Source organism: Vespula pensylvanica, chromosome 3 (assembly GCF_014466175.1).
Source record: "Vespula pensylvanica isolate Volc-1 chromosome 3, ASM1446617v1, whole genome shotgun sequence".
Lineage (NCBI taxonomy): Eukaryota > Metazoa > Arthropoda > Insecta > Hymenoptera > Vespidae > Vespula > Vespula pensylvanica.
The window spans coordinates 583,914-606,815 of NC_057687.1; the positions used below are offsets into that span (position 1 = coordinate 583,914).

At 29.4% G+C, this 22,902-nt stretch overlaps 1 protein-coding gene and 1 long non-coding RNA gene across 5 annotated transcripts; one reads left to right on the forward strand and one right to left on the reverse strand.

Annotated features, from left to right (window-relative positions):
- Positions 1 to 9,938: 9,938 nt before the first annotated feature.
- On the reverse strand, positions 9,939 to 22,617 carry LOC122627454 (phosphatidylinositol 4-phosphate 3-kinase C2 domain-containing subunit beta). Of its 4 annotated transcripts, none has more exons than XM_043808544.1 (26): positions 22,047 to 22,613; positions 21,240 to 21,484; positions 20,961 to 21,173; positions 20,636 to 20,873; positions 20,421 to 20,465; positions 19,934 to 20,195; positions 19,643 to 19,863; positions 19,459 to 19,567; positions 19,231 to 19,392; positions 18,918 to 19,147; positions 18,733 to 18,832; positions 18,238 to 18,657; positions 17,941 to 18,142; positions 17,687 to 17,860; positions 16,715 to 16,975; positions 16,458 to 16,646; positions 16,039 to 16,270; positions 14,691 to 14,837; positions 14,369 to 14,617; positions 13,857 to 14,293; positions 13,638 to 13,794; positions 12,781 to 13,016; positions 12,498 to 12,698; positions 11,613 to 11,809; positions 11,270 to 11,517; positions 9,939 to 11,148 (listed from the first exon to the last, which is right to left on the reverse strand). In XM_043808544.1, the coding sequence occupies exons 2-26, from the start codon at positions 21,482 to 21,484 to the stop codon at positions 10,975 to 10,977; spliced, it is 5,349 nt and encodes a 1,782-aa protein (XP_043664479.1). In that variant the 5' UTR covers positions 22,047 to 22,613; the 3' UTR covers positions 9,939 to 10,974. The 4 variants fall into 4 exon arrangements, with proteins under 4 accessions (XP_043664479.1, XP_043664480.1, XP_043664481.1 ...); XM_043808545.1 differs by having other exon boundaries at positions 16,045 to 16,270; positions 19,459 to 19,564; positions 22,047 to 22,612; XM_043808546.1 differs by lacking the exon at positions 20,421 to 20,465 and having other exon boundaries at positions 16,045 to 16,270; positions 19,459 to 19,564; positions 22,047 to 22,611.
- Positions 11,819 to 12,639, forward strand: LOC122627456. The gene is made up of 2 exons (XR_006326860.1): positions 11,819 to 12,040; positions 12,183 to 12,639. It is a non-coding gene; the product is annotated as an uncharacterized LOC122627456 (long non-coding RNA).
- Positions 22,618 to 22,902: the final 285 nt, after the last annotated feature.

Genomic DNA, 22,902 nt, shown 5'->3' on the forward strand with positions numbered 1-22,902 from the left:
TTTAGATCTAGTATGGTTCTTAACTTTTCTATATTTTTTTATTTTATAAAATAACTTATAAATTTTATAATTATAAAATATAAAAATAATTATAAAGTAGCCTCTAATATAAAATTGTTATTTTTGTATAATTAAATGTACTCTCGTCAATAACATAAGTAGATTAGATACGAAATATTGCGTAAATAGAATAGCAACATGTTCTAAATATTATATTATTAATCAGCCGTATATTTTTGACGATAAATGATATTGTGGTTTTCATCTGTTTTTATTATTTTTACATAAGTTTTTATCTTAAATGGAATTTTTATAAGATGACTTTTTTTTAACTTTGACTAATGTTTAACTTTAACGTTTATTAACTTTTAATCAGCGAAGAAGAATCAATCGCTTATATTTGACATAATATTTTATACTTTGACTTTACGCTGTTAATTAGTTATCAACGTTATTCACAATTTATAATTAATTTATAAATATCATGTATTAGATATTGTAAATGCTATTAGACTTGAAATATCATAATATCATTAAGATCATCATATCAACATTGAAAAATATATGACGTTATCGGCAAATTGAAAAGAAAAATTCGAAAAATCTGAATTACTTATAACGTTATCAAACGATTTGATTTTAGATATAAATTCAGATAGTATAACGGATCAAGCGAAATTATTATTAGAAATACACATAAGTTGCGAATCTATTTTGATAAGTAAATTAGCTTCGGTTCGACTTAAATCTGTAACATTTGAATGAATTTATTTTAAATAATCATACATGACATTGAAGAAGATATTATTGTACATTTAGTTGGATCGTTCACGTATAAATTATTTTGTATTATTAAAACCGAAGAAAACTATTGGAATAATGACAAAACGAATCATTGAAAAACCGGCTAGTTTTGATCAACAAAAATTGTTTTATATTGTAATATTAAAACGTCAGATTTTATGTAACAAAAACAATCCAAAAAAATAAACTTGCTTGCCTGAGAAGTTTTACTACATTCAGTATTTGAATCATTTATTTATTTACCACATCCATTATTACTATATTCATTATTTAGATCATTTGTTTATTTATTTATTATATTATTACTAATAGAATAATTAATCTAATAATAATTACTATAGAATATTTATTATTCATTTATTTAAATCTATGAAACATCTCATAAAAAATAAAAGATTCCGAAATGATATTAATGATATTTAGATTCATCCCGAAATGTAATTTTTCATTATAGGTAATATATCTTTATAAAAGAGTGATTGAAAAATTACATGAGAGATTACAAAAGTGGATAATTATATATAATATAATAAATAATTATATATGTAATTCGAATATGTAATTGATTGTAGAAAAATTGATTAAAAACAGAATTGGACTTAATTATGCGTTCAACTTTGAAATACCTCATAGATTTCAAATACCTAATTCGATACCTCTAATATAAATTACGATGATATAGAGAGTCCATAAATCTTTAGATCATAATTTAAATTCGAAAATTCTTTATTTATCTTAGATATGATTAAGATCGATAATCATCATTTATAGAGTTTACTTATAATCTCATAGTACGACTTCCGTACACTTGCCGATCAGGGATCTACACACTTTCGATTATTTCTTCAAATTCCAAAATCATAATACCAAGATTAATAAATTAGATAAAGAATCTTAAATTTTTATATATTTATTTTATAAAAATAACATCAAAATATTACATAAATACGGTACTTAATATCACTTGCTAATTATTATCTTTAATAATTGTTGCGAATTAAAATAGATTCAAAAGATCAGTTTTTAATCCAACTATCCTGATAATCAACATTTTAATCGAAAAAAGAAAAACGAATATTGAAACATCTATATTCCTTTCATCTTATCTTCTATCTGTTTCGATACTATATATATATATATATATATATATATAGTATCGATATGGATATCAAATCACAGCAATGGCAAAATGTTACGATATGAAGTCTATTGCATAGGTTGTAGAAGCGGCAGATAATCTTTCGGTATAATGGCAGCTGACGGAACCAACGACAATGTCTTGTGTCACAATATTGACTCTTTTGCAGCCACCACTGGCGGTCCCTTAAGCCCATTTTGCTTGCCGCTTCGAAACGCTCCGCCTACGGTTGTCTATACCTTCTCTCTCCCTCCTTTTCTTAATCCCCTTACTCTTTACATTCCTTTTCACTCGGTCGTTTCATTCTCCTTCCATCCGGACCAAACTTTATTCCCTCTGTCTTCTCCGATCACGTTTGCTCATGCGCGATGTCTGGTTCTTGTCAACGAGTCATCTTAATTAGCCAACGGACGATAATCAAGCAGTAACGTCGCTTTAATCTTTATTCCTTCGGTTTCGTTGAAATCGTTAGATTCGTTAAAAAAAAAAAAAAAAGAAAAGTTTCCTATAGGTATTTGCATGTGAAATTTTTTTTCAAACGAGTATGTAAATATGCGTTTTATGCGTCGAAAGTATGTCAAAAAGAAAGAGAAAAAAAGGAAGACAAATTATTCGTTTTACTTTTCATCCAACGTGATTTTTAATCGTTGTTTTTTATCTTACATTTTCTAAATTTTATATGACAGAATCGTCAAAAATTTCTCTCTTTACATCGTTAAGATTAAGAAGGAAGATTTCTTGTTTATCACAGTTGTATTCCTTTCGTTATTATATATTACAATTTATACGATGTCGTGGCATTTTAAACGATCATTATATAGTAATTTTATAAAAAAAAAAGGATAGAAGCGTGTCCATTGTAAATACTGACTGACCATTTTGTCGCTTTACTTTATCGAAAAAAATATCATGAGAGCAAAAACGAGAGGAAAGAAGAAGAGTAAAATTCTTTTAGAGTTCCTCTGGAAGCTACCAACTTCCTTACTATCCAAGGTCGACGGTAGTCGTATTAAATTACCGCTATTAGTTACTCTATTTACGACTTTTAAAGATGCGAAGATGTTTATGGCTATCTCGTTGACAATGCAGTGAAAAAATATTTCCGCAGGTGGCATATTTGATTTCGGACAAAAAAGAAATAGTAAAATAGAAAAAAAGTCCACGTTATCATTTTGATAGCACTATTAATTTCAAAGCGATATCACAAACTTATCGAAATTATCTGTAAATAATATACACTCTTTAGAAATACCGATTGTGACTGAAATCTCATGAAAAATTAATACAACAAATTATCGTAACCAAATTCTAAACCACGTTGATATGAGTAGATAGGAAAAAAAAAATCATAATTTTTTTACTTTAATCATTAATTTTAATAGTTATATTCGCGTTTTAATACCACATATATGATAATTTAAATTCGATACTAATAAATTATAATTTTTGATTATGCTTACGCATTGAAAAGTATATCAGAGAATATATTTGTATTAATCATGCTTATACGCCGGCTTAATCTCAAAACTGATATGGTTCTATAGGTTTTATTTGAAAGAACGCTTACCATAACATGTTCTCACCTCGTAAAATATTATTATTTTAAATAATATTTAATATATATATATATAAATATGAATATATAAATATTAATATATATATACAAAATATATAAATATTAATGAAATGTTTACCAGGTTGTAACTTGTATCTATATTATTATTTATAAATTTTAATAGACACAAATAACACATCTTATTAGATGTAATTATAAATTTTATAATTATAGATCTTTTTATATATTTTCATTTTGTTTTATAATTATAGATCACTTCTTGAAAAATATTTTGGACTTAACTGTACTGCAATCATCCGTAATAAAGCAATTAAAAAGGACCGGCTTCCCGTCGAGTTGGAACATAGCGTGTTACGCTCTTTAAAGGTATACATAGTCCGTATTTTTTCTAATCTCTTTTCTTCCTTTATCCTTAAACATTTTACACCTGTACGGAACAATCCTATATCCTACGGTGAACCTTTCTTTACCATTATTCCTGGTCTCTTTTATGTTACCTTATCTTTTCCGAAGTCCCTTTCAAAATATCGTATATTTTGGTCTTAATAATTTCTGCATTTTCCGTTTTCCAAAAGTATAATCTCATCCAAAAGGATAATAACAAATGCATAGATACTTCATCAGCATGAGAGAACAGCAGAAATTTATATTAGAAAAAATTGTTCGATTATGTATATCAACTGGGAGACAATTTCGTTATGATTTTAACGAATATCGCGTTTGCATCATATATTTGATCATTAATTCGTAGGTTTGAATAATCAAGGCTAAACTATGAATGAATGATTAAGAGACATTAATGAGAAAATAAATACTCTGTCGCTTGAAGTTTTAAGTGAAAAATGTTATAAAAAGAGTTCCAATTTGTGAATAGTCGAAAGAAAATCAATGAATATATTTTGCGATATTTAAAAGCAATTTAAACTAACAAATAATTTTCTAATTATAATTGTTTGTATTTCCACTCATTTTTAAAATATTTACTATACAAATAAATCAGAAAGTGAATGAGTAGACTATAGTTCGGATAGATTATTATAAATAACATTTTTCGATGATCGTGTTAAGAAAAAAAAAAGTCGAGAAAAATTATCTCCTTATTATTTCTAATTTTGTCTTCACAATTAATATTAATTATCGATTTCACTCAATCATTAAAAAGAAGAAATATACCATACGGTATGATCATTTAAAAGAAATCGACGTAAGACAATTTTTATCGTTTAAAAAAGAATTAATTATCGATAAAAAAGAAGAAAAAAAAACATTAAAAGAAAAGGCTTCAGAGTAGCGCCGTCTAACGTTAGAAGAATATATCTCTCCCACAAATAAACTAAGAATTTATTGACCGCCATAAAAATAACATCCGTCATCTATGGACAATAAAGTATCAAATCATTATACGCTCATCAGGTGAAATACTGGTTTACGAACTTCGTAATTGAGAATATACTTTGCTGATCATACACTTTTCATCGACTCTCGAAGAATCTTTCTATTATCTTATAGAATTCTAATTCTAATTCTAACTCTAATTCTAATTTTAATTCTAATTCTAATTCTAAGTATCAATGACGTGGACTTTATAGTTTCATAACGAATTTTAAATTACGAATGCATTATCATCGTCGGAATAATTCTTTTTCTAACTTTTCGTTCTACTATCTTTTTCATTCGCAGAATTTTATAATTCCTTACACCTCTCTACTTCCCTCGCTACGAATTGATATATAAAGAAAAAAAAAAAATACTAACAATAACTAAAGAAATAGATAAATAAAAACAAAAAGAAAAGGAAGAAAAAGAAAGAAAAAAGAATCTATCTGATAGCGGCTCGCGACTCGCCATACTCTTTTGTCTTCTTTCGCGAACGTTTCATGAGTTATAAGTTGAGCGTGGCTCAAGCAAACATTAATTGGCGGACATCTTCGTCGCTTCGCTTCGAGTCGGCTTTAATGATCAGCTCGTAAAAATGTTTTTTATTTTTATTTTTTTATGACGCCATAAACACTTCGCCCCGAGAGAAATGCTTGTGCGTACTCTCAACGTTGCACCGCCGCACTTATGCGCCTTTCTCTCTCCCTTTCTCTCTCTCTCTCTCTCTCTCTGTCTCTCTCGCTCTCTCTCTCTCTCTTCGTCTTCCTCTATCTATCTCCGTCTCTCTCTGTTATTTTTTTTTTTTTAAATAAGTATCCACCTATTTCGAAATTAAAGTTTAAATTCAAATTCGAATCTTTTTAGAATATATTACTCAAGAATTATTAATTTCGTCGATAAAAGAGTCGGGAAAGATCAAAAGTTGGAAAACGTGATTACAAAAAAAAAAAAAAAAGAAATAATAAAAAAAGGAAGAAAAAGAAAGAAAAAGAAATGGGAGAAAAGTATAGCAGGTTATTTGTGTTTGACAACGCTCTGGTATTCTTTCTTGAAACATTGAATCTTGTTTACTCGTGATATCTAGACGAGAAAGAAAGAAAATAAGAAAGTAAAAGAAAAAAATTCTACTCGATGTTCCGCAATAAAGTACATTTCGTTTTTGCTAAAGTCTCGAGGACGATTCGAAATTCCTCACAGAACATTTAGTTATACTGCGGGCTTGCGACTGCGAATCGCAAACCTTCTGATTATTGCACCTGCGGGAAGACGTGATAGCACATCGGGGCACCGCAACGTCTCATAACTTTACATAAAATTAGTACCTAAAAGCCCTTTGCCTTCATAGGCCCCATCTACCAACCGTACCACGACTTAACGTTATGTTATAACGCATTCGCGTTAGTATACTTAATCGTTTCGCATCACTATTAAATTTTAAATTGTAAATTTTTTTTTGCAATTTTATATCGAAATAGATCAATTTAAGTGCGAAACTTGGTCGATAAATTAACATTAGGAATTTAACGTAAAACATAAAATCGTAAAAGAAAATTATTTCAATGGGTCTTCGTAAATTATCGTTCCGTATTTTATTTTGTTAATTTTAAATAACATTTATTAAAAATAAATGTTCAAGAATACATAGAAGCATCATAACGAAGAGCGAAGATCTACTAAATCTTGATTGTTGATGTACGACAGCACGTATTTGGTGATAAGATCGTCGAGTAGGTACATTTATACTCGCTTACAGATAATGTTCGTAATATTTGCTCTTAGTTTGATATAATCATCATCATATAAAACCTTACTAGAGCAAGCGTTCGTCAAACTTACAAAAAGAAATTTGTATGCGTATATGAATGGATGAATCAAACTTCGGTAACAAGTATAAATCGATAAATATAATTGTATTGTCAAACAATATTTGAGTACTAAACTCATAAACGGTGGCCGAAGGTGTGAATTACAGTGAATTTCGGCGTCAATTATTTATGACCCTATATCTTCTGTTTTAATAACGTAATATACTAAGTCATCATTAGCAATTATTACGAAGAAATATATCTTTGAATGCTCGTTGAAAGTAGAATGATTAGCAATAAACAATTTAAACTCAATAAAGGAAAAATTTAATAACAGTCTCATCGAAGTTCGATCATCATTTTCTTTATTATTCAAAGGTAAGGTTCTTTATTATTCAAAGAATTTCAAAATTTACTATTCGGAAATAAATGTATAATTTATACTTCGTAAACATTGTCACAATGGAATAGTAGATAATAAAACAAAGCTATGCCTCTTAGCTTATTTAATTTGACGTTTACAAAGAATATTGACACATAGTGAGAGACATTTTTTACTTAAATCGATGAATTTTAACTACGGATATTTCCTTCCGTCTAATTTCAACTTAACTAAAAAAAAAAGCGATTAGCAAAAAAAAAAATAAATCAATTGAAACAAACTAATATTTTTTTATTAAAAAAAAAAAAATTACACTATCTTCTCGATAAGTCTTATCGTTTGCACAGACTACATCACTATTGTTCCATAGTTTAAAGATCAGATAAAGAAAAGGGAAAGAAATATTTGAAAAAGAAAAAGAAGAGAAAGTATGTATTTCTTACAAGGATCAAAATGTACATATTTTACAAAAGATATATAAAAGAAGAAGCTTTCGGAGGTGTTAGAGAAGGTATAACTGGTAATAAAAAATCATGCGAGCGCTTCGTGTCAAAACATGTTCATGAATGTTCACACTAGGATGGTAGAACATTGTATGTGCGTACATTCCGCTTTAGCCAACTTCCCTTTAAAGAATATTTACTTGCAATCTGCTCCCAGAACTTAAGAACGGTCATAGCTTATTCTTCTATTTTATGTATAGGTAAAGTTTTGAAAATTTTACGACGTCCCTGACAGAAGAAATTCGGCCTTTTCAAAGCAATTAAAAAAAAAAAGAACTTCTTGTAAGGTTTCTTCAATTTTTTCTTCAACAATGAAACAATAGCAACCGATGCGGCAACGGCAACGGCAACGGTAATGGCAACAGTAATGGCAACGGCAACAGCAAAAAAAAAGGTGGAAGGAAAGATATTGAAGAATACTTTTCCGCTTATTTCAAAGGTTTTAAACCTAAGAATAGGACAGTAAAATAAGTTGTGTCGCTTCATCAATAGCAGAAAGAGAAAGAAAAAAAAGAAAAAGAAAGAAAAAGAGAAAGAGAGAGTAAGAGGGTGAGAGAGGGAGAGAGAGAGGGTGAAAGGGAAAAAAGAGAGAGAGAGAGAGAGAGAGAGAGAAGAAAGAGAGATATATATATCCCGATAATTCTTTGTATTAATGCGTGAAATACCAGTCTGCTGTTTTATTTTTTTCTTCATTTTTTTCGTTTTCATAAAACGTTGCGACCAAGAAGTATTTTTTTTTTTTTTTACAGTAAAAATATTGAACAATAGAGAAAAACTTTTCTTACAGAAAAATATGGAGAAAAAAAAATAAAGGAAGAAAAAAGGAAAACCAAAATTCACACTTAAAATGTTGGATGTGAAAGACACTTTTAAAAGCATTTTTCATCATTATACAGGAAATTTTCTGCCACGTAAGCAATGAAATATATTTTTTAAGCAATTTTTTAAATAAATAAATATATTTACGTTATGCGTTTCACTTTCATGTGTTTCCTAGCGTTAGATAAAATAAAATGATGGGTTTTCAAAAATTTTAATATCGGAATATTTCCAAAGTTTCTCAAAATGTTTGAAATTATAGATTAGTCACGGTTGAAATTAGAAAAAAAATGTGTCTATATAAATCCAATTTATCTATTGTAACTGCTATAAAAGCTTAGTTCTGCTTTAAAAATATTAACAGATGTTGAAAGTATTTACCTGAGTCTTTTCATATTGCTAACATGGAAAAATTCGTGATGGGCGTAGTTCAAGGTAGAAGCGTATGTTAGTTGGTTGGTCCTTTGAACGACCAACCGGTTCATACATTTTTAAGCGGAACTGATTTTAGCATTGTGGTAGGATACCTGAACAATGAAAGGAACAGAGAAAGAAAGAGAAAGACGCATTGGTTTTAAAAATGGAAGATGTTTCTTCGTTTCTTTGGATACTGCAACAATGAAAATAATAATTCTTAATGTTTTAAATATTATTTGCACTGACTATCTGTTAAATAAAAATATATTCTATTAAAAAAAAAAAAAAATAAAAAATAGAAGTTTAAAAAATATAAAAAATTATTCATTTTTTAATCTATTCTATTATCCAGATTTTAGCTTTGAATGTTAATTACGATTTTGTTAAAATTTTTGCAAATATACGGATAAAGTATTATTTTTATGACTTATACAATATAATTCCTCCAATATCATTTCTATAAAATATATTCTATTGTAGTTTTTTAATAATAGTAATGAAATTTATCGTTATATTTTCAGCCAAAAGTAAAAAAGTTAAAAGATAATTAAAACGATTATATTTTATACTACTTAATGTTATAAGATCTATGATTATTTACTTGTTATTTTGTAACACCTAAATTGCATAATATAGTAAAACAAAAAGGAGATAATATTTATTAAATATACTTTCTATTTATATTTTATAACATATAAAAATTAATTTTTTGAAAAGAATTTTTTAAAAGTATTTATTTAATGTAAGTGCATATATATACATACATACATATATATATATATATATATATATATATATATATTTCATATTTTATATTTAGATTAGAGTAGTATTAACTTGAAGTGAAAATATATATAAGAATATAAAAAAAGTAGAACATAATGTTATATGAAACTGTAACTAAAGGATGATGAGAGCATGCCAATAAAACACGATTTATATCATTGAAATAATATTCATTAGGACACCAGAATAACTTACTTTACAATATTAAAAGTATTAATTATCACTCACTAAAATATGTGGTATGTAAAAAATACTTTCATGTGAAAACATACGAAATAGTATAAATTTTTCTAATTACACTTGAAAGAACATCTCTGTAGGAACAACATGATTATCGTTAAATGAGACAGTCATATACTTGCTGTATTTTATATTTTTGTTAATCTACCGACTTATGTTTGCTCATTCAAAAGCGTCGCGTACATTATAGGCAACCGTATTAATTTTTTTTTTTTATAATAAGAAATGATAATTTATTACACAAATTCGATAGTATATTTACATAATTTTGTTTCTCTTTCACGCAGAGAAAGAATAGTATCATGGAAATTAACAGTTTATATAACTTATACCTCATTGTTAATTTACGCGTTATGACATAGATGAATCACTTAATTTTTTTAAATGTTAAAATACGAAAATAAAAATATGTTGTCTTATATAAACTGAATCTGTTCTACAGAAAATGTTACGTGAAAGTATGTATGTGTATGTTTGCAGTAATGAAAAATATGAATATGTATATACCTTCGGTATTCTATTTAGAAGACAGCCATGTAAAAATATTACTTTTAATGATTCGCTGTGTAGATTACATATTCAATTCTATCTATGTACAATTAAAAGGATAACTATTGATTAGTAAAAAACATTAAATAAATATCTGTGTATAATTCATCTGAAACAGCATCGTATAAATGCAGATCCATCTTTCCATTGATAATAGTTAAAAAATCTACGCGGCTCTTCTTAATATATCTAATCTTTACAAATTCAATTATTAAATTCATTTATAAATACTATTTTTAATCATTCATTCACTAATTATGAAATTTCAAATAATTTTTGTAAAAATTGAATAATTTTATGAAATACACTTGCCGTTTTATACTTCGTATTAATGTTAATTAAAATTTCACGAGATATGAGCGATAATGAGCGCCTATTATACCTCGACGGTATAAATATTTTGATTAAAACATTAGTCATCCTTAATCCCTTAGTTACGATAGCAGAATATTTTTAAAAGCAATGCCTTCTCATTGTGCGATATAAGAAATAGCATTTTCAATTATTCTAATAGTTATGAGCATTAATATTATTAACACAGTCTTTCTATTTTTGTTTTTTTTGTTTTTTTTTTTTTTTTATCGAACACTACCCAATGAAAACCATTCGATTATTTCGTTTGTTAAATCCAGCCGACTGAGTGGTAATCGAATACCACCAAGAAATTCGTTTTCTTGTAGAGTATCGTGATTCCAAATAGTAGCTTCCAAAGCTCTTTCCTTGATTACTTCGAGTGGCATTCGGTACTCGAGCTAATCAAAAAATAAAAGAATATTCAAAGATATAATAAACATTAACAGTTGCATATTATTTAAATTAATTACGTATAATTATTTACGCGCATGATTATTTAAATTATCACGTGTGATTTACCATTTCCATAAATGAAGGATGACAATTCTTTTTAACAACTTTAGTTTTACGTTTCGTCGCTTTTGTAGGATCGGGCTTGAGATAAACTTTGACGTATGTATTTGGCTCTTGGCCATTTGCCACTTTTGGCAAACCTCTGGCATGATAAACCATTACTGATAAAGTGCCACGAGTGTAATGAAGGGATAATTTTATTTGTCCACATTGTACGTTCTCTCTGATTTTTTTCTCTGCCCACCAATTACCAACTACAAAGAGTATATTAATTAAAAATGATCCAATTCCTTATTAAAAAATCTAAAGGAGATACATCCGTATAGACATTAATTTTTAAATTATATACCTTTTACTTTGCGTAAATGAATATCTGCATTTTGTTGATCTCGTAACAAAGGATGGAAAAATGTATACACCAAATTACTTTGTGATATTTCTGGAGCCATTTTGAACAGACTTAAAAGAAACTTTTCTATGTCTGCTCGTCTTTTATCCGCTACCTGCTTTATGTTCGATCGTCCAACGCTTATACCACTTGGTAAGCTAAATAAGTTAAATAAAGTAATTATATATGAGTAATATATCGTTCTCGGTATTCAGAAATAATGTAGAAAAAAGTCCGCGCGATGTCGTGCGCGATTATTAAAATTTCGATTGATAAGATATAAGAGAATGCAAGATAACAATTTCTGGACAAGACAGTAATTTCTATATTCAAAAGAAATCTGTACGTCAAATTAAATTCTCGATTCTACAAATCAACCATATTCGCAAGTAAGTCATATTGATGTTAAGATAATAAATAAAATAGGATAATGGATACATATGAGAAAATATTATCAAATGAATCTTAAATAAGTTAAGCATTATTTGTAATAGAAAATATAAATGATTTATCGATATATCTATATCATAGGTTAAAAAGAAGACCAAAATGGGTTTAAAACGATTTCGTGCTCAATTGAGTATAAGAAAAAAATACTACAATACATCCGATATGGGAACTTATCGTGCAATATCTCATTCAAATTCGATTCAACCTACAGAAAAGCGTGAATCAAATAATTCAAATCAAGCTATTAAGAAAAAGGAACCGAATAAAATTGACACTAACACGAGTTCTAACAAATCTTAATAATAAAAATATCATATAAGAGAATTATTTAGAATAATACCAAAAACAAATGCAAAAATTAAAGGATAAGAATCGTAACATATTATGCTTAATTACCTGGCTACTTTAGCAAGAGGAAAGTGTATACATAATTTTTGATAAAATTCGCAAAACTCTTTATACGAGCGAAAAAGATACGTAGGATCTGCTTGACCTTTTCTTTGTATACGTAAAATATACATATAATACTTTTCTGGATCATATCTCTTTTGATATCCATGTACTTGTACACTTGTCAACTGACCTTCCTGTTGCATACTATAAAAATAAGAAATATCCATATGTTGTTCTAAATTTATATTACATTCTGATGTTTTATAAGAAATTGATCCGAACTTACGTATATGTGCGTGGAATAAAAGATAATAATGCTCCATCGTTATGATCTCCAGAAAATCTGAGTTGTGCTAAGTTATGTAAAAAGAAATTAAACTGTGTAAACCAACTCTTCAACGAACTCTCTATCATTCGTGCAAATGTTGCTGCTGCTTCAGGATTAGTTTGTCCTGGAAGCAATGCTTTTTGTACATAACTAACAGCATCCATTGTAACACCAGAGATGCCAGATGAAGTCATCTGTGGAGTTGTATATTCGTTCATCTTTGATTTATTTAACAATTCTTTTAATTCAATGTCACTTAATTTTCGTTGTATAATATTTTGTTTATAAAGTTGCATTATGAACTCCTTTTGTGATAGTAAATTTTCCATTGTGAATTAATAATTAATATTAACATGCATGCAATGTGATATTTTTTTCGAGATCCAAATTTTACTTGAAATTATCCATAATGTAATCACAATTTTTTACATTTTTACAGTAGAGACAAACACTATTCAACGACTAACAAATTTCTCCGATGCTTCTTATAATTTAATTATTCGAACTGTTCCGACTGCGACGTTATAAGGACTCGAACGATAAACGTTAATTAAGTACAATGCGTACAATTTAGTACGATAGCGGGCCGCTTTCTGATAAAACTTGTGGATAAGTCTTTCCGTTGCGGTTTAGTTGTTTTCATAACAACGCATATAACTCATAAAAAAGCTTGCAAGAGCATATTATTATCATAAACGGAACACATCATTTATATTTAACGAATAGATGAAAGTTAAAAAAAGAATGCCTTTTCGTGCGTGTACCTATGAGAATAATTTATAAATAATAACAATTTAACATTCAATTGTACTTACTAATCCAAAAAGATGAAGGATAAGATTGCCATGTTTACGTACAACATTAAACGCTTGACAACATAAATCTACAAAATGATGAAATTTGGCTGATGGCTTGTCTCCACCGTTTATTACATAAGCCATATCAGAGGTGAGAACAAATGGTGTTCGATCCCTAACAAAATAACAAATGCATATAATAACTATCGTTGTTACTTCTATAATTATTATCTATACCTTTTGAAATTTCCAAACATTTGAGCATCCCCGAGAAATTTTCCAAAATCTATGTGAAATAAGTGACCAGATGTTTTTAACATAATATTATCATTATGTCTATCACAAATTCCTAAAATGTAAGTAGCAACGCTATAACCGGCACATGACGCGGTAAAATTTTCTACTGCCCTTTCATATTCTAATTCAGAAGGATTATGCTTTGCTAGCCATTCTGCAATAGGTCGATCTTTGAAAGATCCGGTCAAACCAAATTCAACTTGAATTTTTCTAAGTGTTTCTGCATTTGTGACCATTTCTATCATTCCACGTTTGTGACCAGTAGGTACACATGCAAAAGTTACCATTTTTAAATCAAGGCCTTCCTTCAACCACAATTTATCCATAATACGGACCATTTGTAAAGTCAACATATCTTGCTGCAAATCATCACCAACCTGTGATATAGATAAATATTATATTTCTAATATACTCGATAATATTAGAAAAATGTTATTGCGTAAATTAAATACCTTAAAGATTGCAGGACTTAGTACATTATCACAGCTAATGAAGTTAATTTTCAGTGGAAGTGTAAATGATGGAAAATATGAGCAAATTTGTACATTGATACCATATACTTGTTTACTAGGAGACAATGGTAAACAAGTACCATTATCCTCCATTAATTGACAATGTATATTTTGTAATGCAACTTTGAGCGCGTCCATTCGTAATGATTCTTTAGTAGCTTTAATATTCTCTGCAATCTCATTTAAATTCTAAGAAATAATACGTTCGATTATATAATAAATAATGATTATATAAAACAAAATATCTAACAAAAATATACACCTTAACTAATAATTGTTGAGTAAGAAAACTATTCCTTAATGCATCCCCTATAACTGCTAGCAAAGCTCGTAACATTAATTGTAATCTCCTATGATACCTCGCAGAACTGATACCTTTTTCATCTTCTGGTACAATTTCTGCAGAATTCTAAAAGACAAATATGTTATATTAATTAATATATTAATTCATTTTTATTATTATGCGAAGTATGAGAAATATGAGAAAAAACTGAACCCCTTCGCTATTACAAACATAGAAACGTATTAATATCGTGTCACGTGAAATACATTGTTTTTTGTTAATAATGGAGCATGAAACCTCAAGCAATAATTTTTCCGATTTGGAAAAATATATAGAAAATCTTGTAGAATTTTTGACTTCGAATAAAATGCGTAAATCAATTTGAATATAAAATATACTGTACAAAATAAATGCTATAGAAAATAAAATATTATAGAAAATAAATTCAATTTAGCAAAATATAGCGATTTAGTAAAAAAAAAAAAATTGCAAGAAAAATATCCACAAGTAGATATAGTATATTTCAGAATGGTTAAAGATGAATTTGAATTTTTGCATAGCTTAATTGAGAATGATATAAGACTTTTTTCACGTCTCTTTTTTGTCGCATTTTTTAATCCATATAATCTAATGATCATATCGTTCCATAAACAATTCTTTCATTTTTGAGCTCACGTAACGATAAAATTCTTAAATGCCGTGAAATCGTGTGCTTTCACGCATGACAACGAGCGTAATAACATGAACAGCGTGACGTGATTATAATTTCTTTCCAACAGATTTATTACAACAACAGAAATGTGTCGGCCTACACTCTGCGAATGTCATGTGAAATCATATAATAACACGTGATTTCACATGACGTAATATTAATACCTTAATCTATTTATACTTTAAATCACTCGCCGAAACGTTGTTCACATACTACGAACGACAAAAATATATATATATATATCACTTACAGAAATAGTAAATATACATTTGTATCAATGTTTCGTACTTATATAGAATATTATTATAAATATCTAATATTAGAATATACTTATTGGAATATTATTTGTTGTACTTCTATTCCTTTATTTTTATTATTTTTACTCCATTATTTTTATTATTTTCTTATCGTTATTATTTTTATTCCTTTATTTTTATACGATCTTAATTCTCATTACCAAAAAAAATTTTAACGCACGTGATCGTTAATATGCAAATTGTATATTTGTGTCACGTGTGGTTTCATTCAGTGGCGTTTCTTTTTTAATTTCCGCCATTAAAAAAATAGCGAAAGGGTTAAGAAAAAATAAATGATATATGATGACGATTTTCCAACCTGTACCTGGGGACTTTGTCCCGGTAATGCTTGTGTTAATAGCCAATAAATATGATGAGCTACTCTCGGCGATATCAAAGCTCGTTCCAATAAAAATTTAGCTAAAGGAGAAGCTTCGTACGTTTCATGTTTCAATGCTTGCAACAATTGTGGTAAGTAATCTACAAGTTCATCATTACTTAATTCTCTGATCCATCCAACAGCCATTTCTCGAACTTTCATATCTGGAAAACTAAATAAAATATTAACTTACAATTAACAAAAAATATCAACCCTTTGCACTTCGTTTTATTTTACACTATCGATAAGCTACTCTGACACACTTTCGCAGGTTGCATTATGAAATATATTACGAATGTTATCGTAATGTTATCAACAAAATGCAAAGGGTCAATAATAATAACAACGATATAACTTACCATGGTAAAAGTAATTGTAAAGCTTGTACAGGTGGTAAAGGACTCCAAACTCTAAGAGATGCATGCAAATCCGGTAGACATGCCCAATCCCAACTATGTGCAGCTAATAATACTTTTGGTAAAGCTTCTGGTTTGTCATGTAAGTAATGTCTTTTTTCCCACAATATTTCTCTTTCATCTATGGGAGGCCTAAAGTTATAAAAATATAATTATAATCAAATCTAATACTCTCATAATTTATATATTTACATCAGTACCTTGAAAATGTATCTTGCTGCGTAATATCCAATAACAACTCCTGCGTATTTTGATCCAATGAATTAAAATCTAATGATTCAACATCGTGATCTCTTAATTCTGTTGGGAATAAAACCTTTCCTCCATAATCTGGTAATTCCAACCCTATAATAGGATGTGTATCACTATGAGGATGAGTTCCGGGTGCTGGTGCAGGACCTAATCTTCTATCCGCAATAGCAGGCCAAAGAGATAAAAAGAAACTTCCTTGGCTCATAATACTAAAACAATATTAAAAAATTTATATAATTATAACATAGAGCATATATATATATATATATATATATATATATATATATACACTGTTTATCCAAAAAGTTCCGAGACTGAATTAATCAAAAATAGAGAAATGTTAAGATGGCGGTTTCAATGTTGCAGGTCTTCTCTCTTCTACAGTCTTCTCCCACTTGACTACAATGCACAGAATGCTTATATAATCATGTGAAACTATAAGATAAGTCCTTCTTTGGGATGTTGTTCAACTCGTGTGTCACGGATTTCTTCTTGTTGCACGACAATGCGCTCACACGACTGCAGTTGTGTAGTTTCTAACGCAAAAACAAGTACCAGTTCTCAACCACTCTCCATATTCACTCGATTTGATGACGAGTAACTTTTTTTTATTCCTCAAAATAAAAATTCACATGAAGCCTCAATGTTTCGACGACATAATCGATATTCAAGCCACTGTGACATGTGAGTTGAACATCTTAAAGGACTTTTCTGATAGTTTCACATAGTTCTATGAGCATTCTGTGCGTTGTGCTCAAACGGAGGAAACTGTAGAGGACTATATAGAACGCCTGAACCATCTTAACATCTTGAAATCGCCATCTTAACATTTCTCTATTTTTTATTAATCCAGTCAAGAAGTTTTTTGGACAGACGATATATATATATATATTGTCCGCTGTTATTTTATATTTATTTACCCATCATAGTTAAAGAACTGTATAGCAGCCCAACCAAGTTCTTCTTTTCTCATAGCACCTTCTGATACGGAATTTGATTCATGTTCAGTTGGTTGTAACGTACGTCCATAAAGAACTAATACTAGTCTGGCTTCTCTTGGAACTTGACATACACTGGTCCCACGGAATTCCAACCTAGATTGATATTAAACAATACAATAATAATTGTATAAAATATTTGAGAATATATTAGAATACACTGTTGCATTACTTACCAAGAGTTAAATAAAATTCTGGGATAAAAACTCAAGCTTACTGTTGTAGGTTCTGATAAAACGGGATTACCAACAGGTCTTGTACCATGAAATATTTGAGCTGCAATAATGTAATCGTCGTGTTTCCAATTTCCTGGTAATCTATGTAACGATCCAACTCGTACAAGTACGGTATCTATAACTTCTGAAGATACTAGTCTATCTATTAAATTATAAATAAATAAATAAATATATATATATATAGTTATATACATAATCTGTATAGATTAGCTATATAAATAAAAAATTTGTATTTACTTGTGGAATTTTCTCCTCTGCTATTCAATTGAAAATCAACTCTAAAAGCATGACAATAAGTTTCTACAAGATCTTGAATTGCATCGCGAATTTTATGACAATGGGAAGTGATCACATCAGGAAACTTCGTTCTTAACGTTACAACCGAATAATCTCCATCTTCGTGTACAATTTCAGGTTTCTTGCACTCTATGTTTGTAGTATGAACTTGAGGCAAAAACTGACAGCAAGCATTTACAAAATTATCTACTGCTTCTGTGATTTCGAAAGTTTCAATGTTTCCCATCAATGCAGAAACTGCCTTTACAGCTTGAATTACACCTTGAGGTTTCAATTGAGGTAGAAGACCAGAACCATGATTTGTTGTTGCTAATTGTATCGCAGTATTTTCTACGCGTTCCATTTCTTTTTCTACCGTTTCTGCAACATAAAAAGAAAATATTTTAACTATTATTATAGTCAGATGTTTATTTTTTAAATTGATTTAAACTATACCTAATAAGATAAGCAATGTATCATAAGAAATTGGTTGTAATGGTTCATTAGGAAGTATATCTTCTAATTTAAGACATTGATCCTGATTATCATCTTGAAGCTGAAAATGTATAAAAATTATATTTTGTATAGAGTATTGATTAGTATTCATAAAATTGATAATTTATAAAAATTAAAGTATTTACTGTGCGAGCTATAGATTTTTTGATTTGTGCCCTTGTCATAATAGCTAATTCAATGTCTTTTTCCAACTTAATACATTGATGAATATATTCGTATTGTGCTAATGTTGTATTAGGAGCAAAATATTCTGCTAAGCCCCAAACTCTTAAACAATATTTCTCTACGTTTACTGTATCTTCATCCTCCAGAGAACAAGCTACATTTAAAATAACGTGTTCAACGCTACAATTCACTGCAAAATATATCGCAATTAAGATTTTGTTAAAAGGTTTAAAAAATATTTACGTTTTATGAATATCGCGAAAATAAGCATACCATTACAAGTAAATGAAATGGACGGAATAGAATCTTTATCGTTATCTGACAATTGTGGATGCACAACTAATTTTATACTTGTGCCTTCAGGATATAAATTTTCCATTGTTGGACTTATTACATGACCAATATTTGTACTAGGATTGTTAAATGGAAATTCACCTATATAAATTAAATTAATTAATTTATTATTGATATAGAATAGAAAATCATACTTTTCTTACGAACCTCGCACAGATTTAACCATTTGATGAAAAGCACTCAGGTCACCATCGTTACTGGATGGCCTAGTTTTTATTACCGTTACATTTTCATATAGACGCGATTGTTTTTTCTGCTATAAAAAATATTGCAACAATATCGAAATTGAAAATATGACAATCATATATATACACATATCGTGTAAACTTACACGGCGGTCCAAGGACGTTCTCCTTCTTTCAATAGTATTCCATGCAGATGAATTTCTAGGTGGCAGTGGTGGTGGTGCAGCCGGAGAAATAGCTGGAGATTTACCTGACTTTTCTACTGCTACATATACTGGATCTGAATTTACACTTTCATTTGTGCTATACATGTAGTCAAAAGGATCAAAAGGATCATATACAGACCCACTAATTTGCGATTGAATATCTAAAAGAAAATAAATTCAAATAACACATTAATATAAAGAATTTTAATCAATATAAAATTAATAACATACCATCCTTAATGTCCTTCATATATTCACTGTTATCATCAGTCTTAACAAGTAAAGGGTCAAATGCTTCTAATACACTGACTCTAACATTTGTTTTATCCTCTATTTCTTCACAAGTACTCAAATCTATAAGATTACTATTTGGCTTTTTTTCTATCACTTTCAATACATTTAACTGCTCATCTGCACAAAATGTAGGTACTAACATATTACAGGTAGCTGGTGCTGTAATGCCAGGTCTGTAATTCAAAGGCAAGGGAGGAATCTGAAATAAACAATATAATTCATTATGTATATATATATATGTCATAATAATACCTATTTATACCAATTTTTTTTTATGTATTTCTACATCCATAGTTTAATATATCAATAAACAACTAATACAACTAATTTTTAATATTCAATATTGTGTGTAATAATTAATATATATATATATATACAATAAATAATTTAACAATTCAACCTTTTAACATGCAAATGGATGTACCTGTGGAAAGAAATAATTCTTAAAAGCAAAAAAATTCCATGCAGGCTGTAATAAAAATAATATATTAAAAGTTTACAAGTCCAGAAGCTATCAAAATGTATACAGACGTATGTAATACAAATATGTAATACAAATAGTACATATATATATACACACATACAAACATATATGCTTATATAAATACGTTAAGAAAAATATGAATAGATATTACTTGCCTGTGGTGTAATATCAGGTACATTGCTATTGCTACTACTGGCCCTTGACAAGATAGGACTAATTCCCGGCGTTCCAGGCGTGCAAGGTGCAGTAGAAGACCTAGGCCCAGGCGAAAGTGAATGATATCTAAAATCTCGAGATTGATAAGATCCTGCAGAACTATTGCTTCTTGAAATCCTTGCCTGCTTTTTTAATAAAGCAGGATGAGTTTCCCACTTTGGTTCAATTTGCGCTTTCCTATATATATATATATAAATGTATCAAATAATCATAGATAATTTTAATAAGATCTGTAAATTTCAAAATAAACATGCTGCATCTTACGGAGGTGGTGGAGGTGGTGTACAATATTCCGATAAACTATCCTGCTTGATTGGGCTTGTAAAATTAATTAAATCAGTGGATGTTTCTTGACTGGACGTAGCGGTTGTTGAATTTCTTCTACATGGAATTGGTGGTGGAGGAGCTAACAATGCAGCATTTTTTGATTGATTTTTATTAAAAGATCCGGGACGTGGACGACTTCTAAACTGTAACCTATTAATAACCATAATAAATTAGTTTTGAATATTATGCTATGTCCAAAGTAAAAAAGCTACTTACTTGTCACTTTGCAAAGCACCATCCGTCATCGTCGATCCACTACTTCCATCATGTGAATTATTTTGCGATTGATACGATTGCTGTATATTATTATATTCCAAGCGCTGCTTTTGTAACTTAAATTTTTCTAAAGCTAAACTCTCCAAGCTCAATGCTTGAGCACGCTCCAAATCTTCTTGGAATTGACGTTCATAGTCTATCACCGAAGATCCCTGCGCGTGTATATTTCTATTGCAGTTTGACATCTATAAATAAGATACGAAGTTACTAAAATCAATGACAAATACCGATAAGAAAAGTATGAAGTAATAAGTCATAAAGCTTCATATAAATAACTGATGAATCAACATTCGGAATTATAGAAAATACAGAAGACTTAGCATATAACCTATAACTAAACATAATCAAAATGAGATTCAATCTATACTTAATAATACTAATTCTATATGAAAACAGACCATTCGGTATTATCGTTTACAACGTTACTAAACAAATTAACGTAGCAAACAAACCAGCTTTCTATTCTCCGCTATACCTAGAAACTATAATTCAAAGAAAAGTTAACCTTCTAAAATCAGAGAAAGAGAATAATGTTTACGTTAGTAGACGGAGTGCTGGTTGCGATAAAATCGAGGTAGATGCGTTCACTGATAGACTTCCAAAGAAGTATCAGTATGAGTGCATTTAAATGTCCTTATCGTGTTCCGGACTAATGCTCTCTTCCGCAAAAGGAAGAGACGTAGAATAATTAGAAAGAGCGACTCTAAATGTGATTCTATCACAAAGATATTTCAAATCGATGCTCACCGTGGCATTATTTTTGTTGCAGTTTTATTGACAGATGTTACACGAAAAGTCGTAGAGTTTTTATAAACGGGCAAGAAAATATAGATTCGAAGGCGGAAACACCGTTATGATCGGAGACGTGACATCTCGGGTATATTTCTTTCTTCTTCTCCCCCTCTCACCACTTTCGACAAGTCTTCCGACGATGTCGTGTCGGGTTATGTCGGCGGGCACGGTAAACTCACGTCGCCTTTTACGACTTTCCTACCTTTTCTTCTCTCCTTCTTCCTTCACGACGAAGAAAAAGAGTATACCTACTTGAAGTTTGTTGTAGAAGGTAAGGACAGTGACGAGGAAGTCGATGACGGCAAGAGAAACGCGCGTAAACGCCGCATAACCAATACTATCACGTTCCCATACTTGTACATCGTGCGTTGGTGGCGACTGGTAGCGGCCGCCGACACGCCGACGCTTTAATAAAACTCGATCGGATGTGCGGCTTTGTAATTGAAAGCGGCTCAAAGCGACTCCATGACGCGCGAACGTAATGGTTTCCGGAGCGTTGAGCGATCAGCTGCTGGATCTCGTTGCTTCTCTTACTCTCTAGATCCATGTGTATATGTATATATATATATATATATATATATATATATATATATATATATCTTTCTCTCTCTGTCTTTCTCTCTATATCTGATTATCTCTATTTTTGTTTCTTTCTCGTACTCATCTTTCCTTTCCGTTGGATGCTACAGATTGTTAACCACGTAAGCGTATCGATTGAGCTTTGTCAAACACTTTCACTAATTAAAAACTCTTGTAGAAAGAATTTATGTGAATTTCTTTTTTTTTTCTTTTTCCTTCTTTCACTCGAAGA

Bases quoted from the DNA above. Each gene is read 5' to 3' on its own strand.
- LOC122627454 (XM_043808544.1), bottom strand. From the start codon at position 21,484: ATGTCAAACTGCAATAGAAATATACACGCGCAGGGATCTTCGGTGATA. The intron at 19,568-19,642 runs GTAAGTTTACAC...TATTTTTTATAG, and splicing joins GAACGTCCTTGGACCGCCGT to CAGAAAAAACAATCGCGTCT. The intron at 13,795-13,856 runs GTATAGATAATA...TTATTTTGTTAG, and splicing joins ATGTTTGGAAATTTCAAAAG to GGATCGAACACCATTTGTTC.